Below are 13855 nucleotides of genomic sequence, written 5' to 3'. Positions count from 1 at the left end.
CATGGTATAAGGAGTACTTTGAAATGTTGATTACTCATTTTACTCATAATGTTGATTAATCATAAAGAAAATGACTCAAATATTTTTGTTTTTGGTTAATCGAAATATTGATTACTCGAGTAACTGAACTTTTGAATAATCAATTAATTGCACAGCCTTACTCTGTACGCGTAATTTTTAATTTGTGTATTGAGCAAATTTCTTTCCTTACTGGCTAACCAGAATGGTGAGGCTGTGGTATGTAGCAAGAGTAGTCAAAAGTTAAAATATTCTAAATGCTCTAAAATACCCACAATATGTAGCTGTGGTTGTTGTATATTATTGATGATGTAGCTTATGTAGCTAGTGAAATAGCTTGTAGCTGTGGTACTACATTCTGGGTAGCCAGTTAGTCCATTGAGATGAAATAAGGGACAAAATTTATCTACATTAGAGTTATGACTAGTTATGACTCAGTGAGTCTCTCTTTTAAGGTACTATAACGTCAGAAAATATAAAGAAATGGCAATTCTTCTGTGAAAGCGGGCATTTCTAGGGGTAATTAAAACACTATAAACATACATTTTTATATTCCATAAACATTGCTGCGAAAACTTACATTCGAAGTAAACCGCGTACGAACAACAAACGGGCAAAACAAATAAAAAATAACTAACTAACTTCAGGAAGTTCAGTTTGCTCGTAAAGGTATGTATTGTGGGTATATCGATCATCAAATTTAGCTTGTGCAAAGTTCAACTATATAGAGATGTAACTATTTTAATAATTTATTCAAATTTCTGCAATTAAAATCAGGAGACTTAAACGAAACCCGGGATATTTTAAGGTTGGACCGGGACACCGGGACAAATAGTCTAAAACCGGGATATGTCCGGGAAAACCGAGACGTCTGGCTGCCCTACCATAAATACCATAATAAGGACCGAGAAAATAAAATTTTTAACGTCGGCGACAGGGTCCTGGTAAAGGTAAACAAAAGGCTAGGCAATAAACTATCAAGTTTATATGAAGAAAGAGTAATTGAACAGGACCTAGGTACCGCCGTTCTTATGAAAGGGAGGAGGGTCCACAAGGACGATCTAAAACCACCTTAAGAGACCACTCTTATCCTATTTCCTGCAGGAAATTTGTAATTCTCTTGATCTTATTTTTTATATAACGCGAATGTAATTAGTTTGAATTACCTCTTTTTTACCGGACTTAACATGTCTGCAAAATTTTCATCCTTCTGAATTTTTTTATAACGCGAATGAAATTCGTTTATAATCCTACTTTTTTACCGGACTTAGCATGTCTGAAAAATTTTCATCCTACTGGAAATAATTTCACCTTGATCTTTTTTTTATATAACGCGAATGTAATTGGTTTGTATTACTACTTTTTTACCGGACTTAGAATGTCTGCAAAACTTTCATTCCTCTGGAAATAGATTATCCGGATGGATACTTTCCTTTAGTCTTATCATTTTTAGTAGCAGCAAAATGGACATACTACCCAATCCTGTCTTTACTTACAGAATATAATAATGACATTCCTGATGACGACTACATCAACGGAAAAACTTACGGATTATACTAACTCCAACTGATTTTACTTCGGTCAGTCACCAATGAGGAAACTTTTAGACGCAGACATAGCGCACATTGAAACCTTACGGCGGACTGTTGACATTCACCTCCGACACGCACGAAGTTTCAATTTTTTTGGGTACAGCGTTAAAACAAAAAAAAAATTAAACGACAAAATCAAAAACAGTTTTAATGCACAAAAGAACCCAAACGGCAAGTTATGCAACAAAAAAATCAACTGTTTTTATTTACCAATTTTTAAACCGCTTTCCAAGTCCTTAATTTTTTAAATAAGGCTGTTTAAACATAAAAAAAGTTAAACGACAAAATCAAAAACAGTTTTAATGCACAAACCAAGGACAGTTTTTGCTCTTAAAATTAAGAAAATTATGTCGAGCAAAAAAAACACTACTCAAAAACGCGAATATGTGGTAGATTTCGGACCTTCTGTGGCAGATGTGGTAGATGGTCAAAAAAGTGGCAGATCTACCACAATGTGGTAGAAGTCCGATCACTGGTCTAGTACGGTTTTTTGAATGTATTGTGTACGTGAGTGCCGTTTTTGTGTATGTGACAGTGTTGCCACAAAAGTTACAAAATTCCTCAAAAACAAATGAAAAATCCCGAACAAATTACTAAAAATTTTCTTATTACAAATACGAGTATTGTGTACTACACACTATTTACAGGTACTTAGTATAAAAATTAATTACATTCTCCAATTCAATTGGTACATTTGTTTTTGCGGCTTAAACAAAGAATCACCGTTATTTTTTAAAGGGTGAACACACCAAAACTGCGACACTTTGGGAAGCTTATAACTTACCCAAAACGAATTCAATATTTTGAAATTCAAATACCATAAGTTGACCATGACCTTAGTTGAACGTAGAAGAAATTTCATTTGAATTTGATTCCTAGTTGAGTTAAACATGGCAACCGAGCTGGAAACGAGACAAACCATTTTGCACGAGTTTATAAATGATCCGTAAAATTGCTAAAAAATTAAAGAGCNAGTGCTCGGAAGGTCCTCAGTGCGTTTTCGCGAGATCCGAAGATTTTGTCGCGTTATGTTGCAAAATCCGTACGGAGATCGCAGTTTTTCGTACAAAAGGTAAAGCGGAAAGCTTCATTGAGATGTTCTACAGCTCAAACAGCGCCAGACCGAGGCGCAAAGTAGAATGTTACAGCGAAATCGCGCATTCGGAAGTTGTATGAATTCTAAATTAAAAAATACAACTGCATTGTTATTGACTGCGAAACCTACTGATATAAGAATTCAAAATATATTGCAGGTCAAGATTTTTATACTGCTGCAAGTCATCAAGATGCCCCTGAAAGTTGTAAGCTGAAAATGATGTCCAATTTTACAAAAACCACATGGTTTGGCAAACTATTTGTTCCTGCGGCCGTAAGAGCAGCCCTTTTTTCCCATCCGGGACAATGAATGATCAAGTTTATCGGGATGAGTGCCTCAAAAGGCGTCTTCTGTCATTTATCAACAGATAAGGAGTAGGCCATCGTTCTAGGCGGACATGGCAACCTGCCACTATGCCAAGGACACATTGCCGTGGTATAATGCAAATAACATCAATTTTGTACCTCACGACTGCAATCCACCCTATAGCCCAGAGCCACGTCCTATTGGGGAATATTGGTCAATTGTCAAAGGAATCTTGAAGAAAACAGGTGAAAGGGTGAAAATTATTGAATAGTGCGAAACAAAGTAGTTGTGCACATCGCGTAATGTCGATGATGCAGTCGTGCAGAACATGATGGCGCGTGTGCGATGAAAATACCGGTCACTTGCATATGGAGCAAATAATAACTAATATTTTAACATTTTAATAACATCTAATCTTCCAAGTTATATAATACAAAAAATAATAATTTCAAAGCCTTCTAGTTTGTTTCTGGTAGTAATTTCTAAGTGTCGCAGTTTTGGTGTGTTCACCCTTTATGCCTTGGTTTGTATATAATATTGCTGCAACTATATCAGTGATCAATCTGGTCATGTCAGTCCTACACATTTTTAAACTACGACATATACGCCCTTATTATGGTTGCGCTGGTTATCGAAGATCGAAGATCGAAAGTGAAATTCGTGAGCTACGCAACCGTATCGAAATTCTCGTTGAGTATCGAATTTTCTGTCGGACAGAATTTTGCTTTCAGTGGTGTAGAAAATTGTGAAAAATGTATGATTTTCCATTTGTTTTCTTACTTTTTGGCGGGTAGACAGTAATTTTAAACAATTTTTTATCAATTTCATGCAGTTTTAACTTCGTGAATACAAAACACAAGCTCGAAAGGCTGCTTTTACTTGTGAAAGAAAATCCCAATACTCAGTTGGCACGATCTCTGAGAACAAATCATAGAGCTGTGGATAGTTTTAAAATATTTTAAATAGATTTGGCTCACAAACGCCTCTTAAGACAGTCGGAAGTTTTTAGTTAATCTGTAGACAAATTTCTTAAATATATTTTATTTCAAAATACATTGTAAAGACTACACTTAAACTCTCTTAAACATATACTACTCCTGGTCAGTTCACTAAACTCTCATCCTCTGACGAATCGTTTAACCCCAGAACTTCGTTGTACTAATTTTTACCACGTTTTCATAAACTCGCTTTCTTTTTTATTTCATTTTAATTTGCACAAGTTTGCATGAATATGTATAAGCACACTATTTAGTTTGCTCGATTTGTAAACAAAGCTTCTCAGCGGAGATTGAACCATATTTTTATACAAAATTAGCGGAAAAATATTAGAATGAAAATTGATGCATATATTGTGAAAAATTTGCTGTGCCAATACTTTGTTCCGGCAGTGTATATGGCAGTGGCACACACATACGCCACGAGTTGAAGGCACGTTGTGATAGTACAACTAAGAGTTTCCACTCTGTTATATATACATTTATACAAATGTTTATAAGTATTTATGTTTATCTGGCATCACCTACGTATATTTATAATTGTTTATATGAATATGGCATCACTTGTCACTTGAATTGAAGTTTTAATAAAGACTCGTATATCGTGCAGTTTCTTAAATAAAAATATTATCAGCTGATTGCCAAAAAAATCCTACAGCAGAGATCACCTATTTTTTGGCATTTGTTCTTATCTTTTACAATTTCATTCATTTCTATTACAATTTCTTCCATTTCTATCACAATTTATTCAAAATACTAATCAACCAAAAACACCAATACACTAACCAAAAATACACCTACAGCCTGCTAAACACGCACGCACAGCCTGCCAGGACAAACGGTAAGAAGAAGAGTTACGTTACTTGTGGAACTGTACGATGCAGTCGTGTACTGAACTTATAAGTTATAACAAATAATACATGGCGCAGCCGAAAAAGGAACGACAACTTAGAGTGGAGCTGAATTGAGGCGAGAGGCAAGCGAGCTACCGACAGACAGTGAAAGCACAGATTTTGTAATGGCTAAGAATAGCAGCATGTACAGCAGTGTGGACAAGCGATGTACAAGTGCTTCCTTTCCATATAAAATATGGGCAAAAATAGAATCAAGGACGGATTTAAATAAAAATTCGCTTCTTAGTAAAATTGAGGACGCTAAATTCAAAAATGCAATTTGGTTTTGAATAACTTTCATACTTTCACTGTAAATGCAATTGAAAATTTGGGTTCTTGTGGCATTTAAGTAGCTGTTAGACGTTGCAAGTGCAAGTCCTTTTCAAAAGTCTGCCAAACTCAAGAATTTCCAAAAGTTATTGCATTAGCAGTTACACCTTGCATGTAAAGTGACTTTCGAAAGCACTTTTCATTTGTGAAAATCAAACTTTTCGATACTACTTTTTGTCTGTTTACACGGTGAATGCAGACAAGCCCACTTTCAACTATGTTACCAGACATTTTTATGCTTACAACAAAGCTAGTGACCTGAAAAATTTGCTAAACTGTGGCCAAACCAGTCAAAAAATATATAATACAATAATACTCCATATCAATAGAATAAACTAACCACATATTTTTCATATTTTATTCAACATTTTAATAATAAAATATGAAGCGCGTCACACGGCAACACTTGATTGGTTTAACAGCACTTGCAGCAAAAATTAAAATTGCTATTGCAGCACGAGCAAGTTAAAATATTTCTCGTTTAACCGTACCTTTACATAGGTATGTACATACATATAGCTCGTCCTATTTTTAAAAGTGGGGTGTCAAATGACAGGGCAAAAAAGTTTTATTTTTTGAAACGGTGTTCCGCCTGTCACAAATTTTATTAAAATTATTTAATAATTTATATGAATTAGATATTACAATATTTACAAGTTAAATGGTTTTGAAAATGCTTTACTTCAAAACGACACAGATGTTTAAAAAATTAAGTTCAATTTAATTAAGGGAGTAAGGTTCTGTAATATGGGCAAATTATAGCGGACGTTACGTTCGGACGTTTCTTTTAACCTTTCTTGCATAAAAATATTATGAGTTAAATTTTTTTGTGATATAAGGGAAAGTTTGTAGCAGTACTTATGAGAACAAAATAATGGAAATTTCAATTTGAGTTAATGTCGGTGTATTTGCCTTCGAAATGTATGTTTGGACGTTGCTGAAAAGGGGAGCGATTTTGATCTGACCATCAAAGTCAATCGATTTGCGCAAATTGTCATGCATGGAGAACACAATCTACAAAAATACTTTGAAGGGAAAATATCCAGCAAAAACACGATTACCACAGAAACTAAAGTGGAAACGAGCTAGGCGATGGGAATCGCTTAACCCTTCGCTTCAAGAAGGCCTTATTTTAACATGGGCATGTCATTGGCGGTAAGCCCTTACCCGCAGCATTACCTTCAAACGAAGGGAGAACGCATGGATAAACAGAATCCAGAGAAGCGAACAAAGAATGCCTTACAGAGAAACTAATGTAGAATGCCCAGATGAGTACATACTTATTTATATTAAATCAGAAAATGTCTTAAAAGATTAAAATTAATTAAAATTTTTATAAATCAGTTTTTATACATTTTATACGCGTATGTATGTATTTAGGTATTTAGATTTTACTTAAAAACCGGAAGGTACATACATGCATATTTATTAAGCTTAAAATTGTACTTCCTCACTCATGTACTTCACTTCATTGACTGACTTCAACTTCGCTGCAAATTGAACAAAGCAAAACATGATTTTTATGTGTGAAAAATTTCCACAGAAAGTAACGGTAGAAAAAGGATTTTTGGATATTCATTCTCTTTTTCAGCTGACTACGATGCAGCATTCTACTTTGCATTCCCCGAAATGAAGCAAAGAAGCGAAACAAATAAAACATTGTAGGATATTCTATTTTGCATTCCCCGAAATGTAGCAAAGAAGCGAAACAAATAAAACATTGTAGGACATTCTACTTTGCATTCCCCGAAATGAAGCAAAGAAGCGAATTAAAGAAAAATATTATAGGACATTCTACTTTGTATTCCCCGAAATGAAACAAAGAAGCGAATTAAAAAAAAAAATATTGTAGGACATTCTACTTTGCATTACCGGCAATGCCTAAAAAAAGCGAAAAAATTCGAAGGCATTATAACGATATGCCTTCTAGAACACGTTACCACTAAAAGCGATTACCGAAACAATTGTATATGTGCGCGTTCGGGACCTTACGTTACGGACGTAACTCTTTTTACCGTTGAAAAAATTGAATTTACTTAAATCGATATTGTTGTATTTTATCAAAAGATATAGTGCTTAAAACCAATGCTATTTAGAGGTTTTGGGAAATGTTTAGTAGCGCTCAGATCGTTTTTGGGGTGGGGGCGGAGGGGGCCCCCACACTCCCCCCACTAGAAAGGGGACAGTCCCCGCTTTCTAAAAAGGCGTACCCCCCTTTCTCCTTTCTGTGTTGCCAAAGAAGGGGAGCTGAACACCTTTTGCAGATAACACCATTCTGCGTAGGCGGCATTCGGCCGCACTTAGGAATTATAACCCTCAGGCAGTAGAATTATCCTTTCTGTGTTGCCAAGGAAGGGAGGCTGAACACCTTTTGCAGAGAACACCTTTCTGCGTAGGCGGCCTTCGGCCGCACTTAGGGATTATAATCCTCAGGCAGTAGAATTCTCCTTTCTGTTTTGCGAAGAAAAGGAGCTGAACACCTTTCGCAGAGAACACCTTTTTACATTTTTAATGCTTACTGGGTTATATCCCATCTTCTTTTGTCTCTCATTCTTTTCCATATTTTGGAGTTTGACAGCTGAACTCCGCCATTTAATTTGCCTATGCAACCAAAGTCAGACGCATGATTTTGAAGGTGTTTTTTATTTAATGAATTGTGATTAATTGGTTAATATTAAAGTCGTAAAGCAAGTTATAACTAATCGAGTAAGGTGTAAAGTGAAGGGGAATACAAAAATGTATTGGTGAAGTGACTGTTTTAAGGAGAATAGGAGTGATAAATGTACGCTAATTTCCGAATTTTACAAAAAGGGCATATTTCAAACCAAATTTGTAAATAAATTAGTGACCAAAATTTACAAAAGTGAGTGTTAAAATAATGCGTAGAGCCTTGACTACAAGTGTGTGGAATTTTTTTTGGATCGGGCCACCCCTGTGGACGGAATAGCCCGAAATAGTTGTGAGCGCTACTAAACCCCACCCGAGCTTTGTTTCAAGAAGTAAGTGCCCCTCTCAGATATCTCAAATAAATGTGAAAAGAAATATGAAATAAGAATATGTTGTACTATGCCTTTTTTTAGACAAAAATGAGAGGATTCGAATTGCATGAATTTTTTGCGGATCCGCCCATACATATGTGTATCACTATGGGTATCAGACAAAAAGAAAATTGGACATATTTAGCAAAAAATAAGTGAAGAGTAAAAACATTCCTGAGTAATTTAAAAAACCCGCAGGTTAAAAGGAATGTAATCAAAAGGCATCACTGATTATGTATTATTATTTTATACTGATGGTTTTTGCGACCTTTCTACTTGTAATTTAGTATTTTCCCTGCTCGAGGTCAATTTTAAAAATTTATGAAAAAAAACAAGTTTTTTGATGTATGTTTCCGATATATTTCGATTACGCTTCGCTAACCATCCTCAGGGCGTTTGACATGGAGTTTGGTACCAAGTGTTTAATTTTATTCCAAAATTTTTATTCGTGTAGTTCTCTACTATGTATCTATATGGAAATAAAAAACGTCAAACCAACATTTTATTTCAAAGAATGTATTTTTGACGTTTGTTTTCGTGAAGAGCTTACGCATGGCTATGCTCTTATTAAAATTCTTAGTATCAAATGTGTCGATTTTAGTGGCTTCCTGGTGGCATATAATTTATTTTAAAGGAAAATTTCTGTTTAAACCTTTTTAGTGGATAAATTAGCTTTACAAAAATACCAAACACGTTCACATTGCAGACAACGAATATTTCGATTTTTGTCCAATTAGGTGGCACTGTGGGAATTTGAAGGGAATGTGTCCGAGCAATGGCGAAATTTTGATATATACGCCATAGCAATAGATGAAGAAAGGAAAGAAATACAGAAAATTGGCATATTTCTTAACGCACGCATCTATATCGCCCGTGCTGCTAAGGAGAGTACGCAGACGAAATGCAACAACAGAACAAATACACAGCAGTTAATTCAATTAGTAACTATATACAAACAAGTTTCACAAAATATGTATCGGTAAATGTGTTCTTACACAATCAGCCTTATCATGAGTTTCATTTTCCCCGAACAGGTTCACTTTTCACTTTAGGTTTCCATGGTTTTACTATGGGCGGATGACAAATCTTCGGGTGAATTTTTTTTTCAGGTGAAACTCAGGATAAGACAGAATATGTATTTCCATCTATAAATGTGACTGTTTCGATACATATGTAGTTGCATCTGTCTGTAAAATTCACAGTATTTAACTAACTTCAAAATCACGTTCTTTGAAAACGAAGTAAAACAAACACATATGATTCTATCTGTATGTCAGATGAAAATATAAACTTTTCTATTTCGTATGTACCAAGGCGAATTTATATAAGGTGGTGTTACTAGATCAGCTGATTTTGTGTATGTGTTTCGCATCACGGCTTCTTATGTCAAATTGAAAAATTTTGTTTGAATTTCCACACACACTCTTACAGATTTTGACAGTTTATGCCGCCAAAGCAAAAACAAAATGCAAGTTTTTGTTTTTGTACTCCCGCTATCACCTTATATAAATTCGCCTTGGTATGAACGTGCATCTGCTTTGTACGACGAAAAGACGAAAACTAGTATCGTCCCTAATACTTTGTCATCCCTAATTTTATGTTGTACTTTTGTCATTTTAAAACCTGACCAGCAATTGAGAGGGAGCGAAAACTAATGTAGATATAAATGTTTTGCATATTTATAATCAAATTAACCTTAACTAAACGCATTATTGGAAATAAAAATAGCGTAAAGTGTGGAGTACGGTTTTGTGCCCGTCTTACTATTGTACGCGTGTAAACAGCAAAAAACGCTAGTTTTATATTTCTCGCGCTCCTCGCAACTGGAACATAAAGCATAAAATGCGACAAAATTCTAATTGTAAATTTTGTAGAGGCGTTCACGAATTTCGCAAATTCCCTGCATTCGGCAAAAAATGCAACAACTGCGGACGTTCAAATAATTTTAGCGTTGCTTGTTACAGCTCACAAGTTCATAAAATAAGAGAAAATGGCGAAAAAAGAGAAAATGATGATATGGTTTTGCACAATATTTAACAGCGGGCCAGAAAAGATGGTATGAAAAAATAGAGTAAATGACGGCCTCACAATTTTTAAGTTAGGTACCGGTGCTGACCTATCGACCCGCGAAAGTTAAATGCATGTATATTATCGCAGAACCATACGATTCCATCTCTTGAATCAATATCGGTACGTACAGCTAATAGTAAAATATTCACTATGCTAGATTTGAAGGAAGCATTTCGGCAAATAGACCTTAGTGCAAAAGCTAGTGAGCTCTGTTCTTTCAATACACCGTTCGGGTTCTACCGTTTCAAGCCTTTGCCATTTGTTATCAAAATAGGTCCTGAGGTCTTTCAAAAATACCACGAGAGAAACTTCGAAGACAGTCCAATATATGATCGTATTCATTGACGATATATTAATTGCCGCAAAAAGTGTTGAAGAACATGATCGTACCCTGAGACTACACCTTTTCCAACTGTTCTTCGGATATCGTAAAATGTACTTCAGTTTAGTCAACTGTAGTTCAGAAATCGTAAAATATATTTCAAACTAGTCAATTTTAGTTCATAAACCATAAAATATACTCCAGACAACACCTTTTCCAAATGTACTTCGGATATCGTAAAATGTACTTCAGATTAGTCAATTGTTCTTCATAAACCGTAAAGTATACTTCAGACTAGTCCATTGTACTTCAGAAACAGTAAAATATACTTCAGATTAGTCAATTGTACTTCAGAAGCTCTAAAATGTACTTCAGATTTGTCAGTTGTACTTCAGAAACCGAAAAATGTACTTCAGATTAATCAATTCTATTTCATAAACCATAAAATGTACTTCAGATTTATAAATTGTACTACAGAAACCGAAAAATGTAATTCAGATTAGTCAATTGTATTTCATAAACCATAAAGTGTACCTTAGATTTGTAAATTGTACTCCAAAACCGTAAAATGTACTTGAGAATAGTCAATTGTACTTCAGAAACCGTAAAACTTACTACATATTGTGATGCAATCAACTACTTTAACTTACAGACAACGTAAAAGACAAAGCAATGCTCCTACGTCTTGGACCATATTCGCCAATGTTGAAATCCAATTAAGAATATTTGGTCTAAAATTAAAACTTATGTTAAGGCTCTCGTACTTGGAGCGACAGTTGTTGGTAGAGCTGGAAAACTATCGATGATCGTGGCCATCGATAGTTTCGATAGTCGATAGTACAACCATCGATAGTATCGATACTATCGAAAATGTCGACACTATCGATAGTTTTGATTTAAAAAAGTCCAAAAATTAAGTATAACAGCTTTTATTGAAAATATGGCCACATTTTTGTTAAGGGACAAAAGTTTATCAACGTNAGCTGGAAAACTATCGATGATCGTGGCCATCGATAGTTTCGATAGTCGATGGTACAACCATCGATAGTATCGATACTATCGAAAATGTCGACACTATCGTAAGTTTTGATTTAAAAAAGTCCAAAAATTAAGTATAACAGCTTTTATTGAAAATATGGCCACATTTTTGTTAAGGGACAAAAGTTTATCAACGGGTTTTGGCTTCAAGCAGCATCGTCGCTCTGAAATTATTTGCCCTGCTTTGCGAAATATCCCTTCCGATTTACAAGTGAAGCAGGTACCGCCGGCTTTAACTCTTTCTGGATAATGAATGTATGAGTGAAAACTATCGATAGTGCATACAAAACCATCGATAGTGCCATCGATAGTTTTCCAGCTCTAGTTGTTGGTGGCGATTGTGGCAGAGTCATTCAACGTTCTACTACTTTTCATTCAGATACACTATCTTTATTCGATTCTTAAATATGAAGACATTGAGAACAAACTTTTTCTATGCACCTATAATTTGGAAAATATATTAAAAAGTAATTATGTATATTTAGAATCACCATTATAAATACTATTTAAAGAATTGCAACGTTTAGTAATTTTCGTTAAAATAAAGCGCAGACCTGTTTTTTCTAGCACGTTGAGATTTATTTTTATTGATGACATTCATATATTAGAATATATAACAATTTTCAGCAACAAATAAATCAACCTAAAAAAATTGATTGAGAACTATTTTTTACTTAAAAAAACACATATTATTATGTAGTTAAAAATACCCCTAATGAATCCATGCCTGGTTTCAGGCGTAAATACTTGTATATATGTATTTGCTTTATTTGATCGATAGCATACATACGTGATAACACATTTCTTTACTTTAATTTATCAATTATATCGTTTCAGAAATTCTTACATTTTCTTATACGCGCGATGCCGACAGAAATTTTAAAAAATTACGACAGAAAATTTTTAACATGTGAAATTTTCAACAGCCTCTCACTGGCTCAAATTAACGGTTTGTATTCGTTATTGTATCCTCAGTGTAATATACGTAATCATTATCTTCTTCATCCTCTCCATCAGCATAGTAGTTACATTGTTCAATTTCGTATTCTTCTTTGTCAATCGTTTCCGAACATGATATATAACCTTTAGCCGGCAAGTAAGTTTCTGGTTCTATGTTATGTATTAGAACTGGAGGCGGTGCTAAATGTATATTAAGGTTACATATAAACTTATTAATCCAAACTGTTAGATTATTTGCAAGAATTTGCTGATATTCCCGCAGATTACTTGTGGTATAAAACTCGTTATCTACAATTCGAAACATATTATTAGAATCAAATAAACAAATTTTTTCAAAAATTTAAACGTAACTACAGCAACTTGCACTTACTAGTAAAATTTCGAATTTGTTCCATGATTACTCCGCGAAGTGTGGAGCGTTCATCTTTTAAAAACTGATCGTTAAGTAAAAAATTTCTCATTTCCTCGAAAAGTACACAAATAATTTTTCTTATTTGCCGTTGCTGCTTTCGAAGAACGTGTCTTTTCAACTTGCGACATTGTCGCCTTCGCAATAACTTGGCGACTCTATTTAAACGCCTTTCTTCTTCAATGTAAGAAAGTGCGGTATTTATATTATAAGACATCACCTTTGATCCTTGATGCAAATGATGTTTTAATGATTTTATCTGACGTTTTGTAAGTGTACTTTTATATATTTCTAAAGTCCAACGAACTCGTTTCAAGTCCGGCAACGCTAATTGCTCTACGCGCGTCGTGCAGTTTGGCACAACAACTCTTTTCTGAAAATATCTAGGCCTTTTGCGTAGAGCGGCAAGGTTTACACGCGGAGTGGATAAGTAGCAAATGTGTTCTTCCTTAGTAAGCACATCGCGATCAATTATTACGTTACCTGTATGTCTACATATATATTGTGGATTATACTGCGGGCAAATACTAAAAAATTTGTATCCGTATAAAAGTGATGTGCGCTTTGACCTTTTATATTGCAGCTCTAGTGATGTGCATTGCGTTTTCCGTTGATTCAGCAAACCTTTGGCGGCCTCTAATTCCTTGGAGACGGTCAATTGTTTAGCTGGTTCATGTTGAATTTCAATTACACTTGGAATTTTATTGAATGTTGAATACATTTTTTATTTCTTAGATATCAAACTTAATTGAAATAAATGTTTTTAATTTTGCTGACATTTGGTTGAT

At 34.6% G+C, this 13855-nt stretch overlaps 2 protein-coding genes across 2 annotated transcripts in view; one reads left to right on the top strand and one right to left on the bottom strand.

Annotated features, from left to right (window-relative positions):
- The window catches only part of Ltn1 (E3 ubiquitin-protein ligase listerin), a gene marked incomplete at its 5' end in the record, with an annotated part of 154912 nt that overhangs the window by 117321 nt on the left and 23736 nt on the right, over positions 1-13855 (top strand). The window contains one exon of the mRNA XM_017614667.1: positions 12536-12647. Within this exon, the coding sequence (XP_017470156.1) occupies positions 12536-12647 (112 nt within the window). The remainder of the gene's footprint in view (positions 1-12535; positions 12648-13855) is intronic.
- Rcd7 (Reduction in Cnn dots 7) lies at positions 13024-13835 on the bottom strand. The gene is given in 2 exon segments (XM_017614669.1): positions 13024-13191; positions 13194-13835. Coding segments are annotated over 2 exon segments (687 nt in total). The 5' UTR covers positions 13789-13835; the 3' UTR covers positions 13024-13099.

The sequence above is a fragment of the Rhagoletis zephyria genome, unplaced genomic scaffold (genome assembly GCF_001687245.7).
Source record: "Rhagoletis zephyria isolate East Lansing unplaced genomic scaffold, Rhagoletis_zephyria_1.1 Rzeph_scaffold_00876, whole genome shotgun sequence".
NCBI lineage: Eukaryota > Metazoa > Arthropoda > Insecta > Diptera > Tephritidae > Rhagoletis > Rhagoletis zephyria.
Note: the sequence above shows the minus strand (reverse complement) of the source record. Positions and strands in the feature narration are given on the sequence as shown.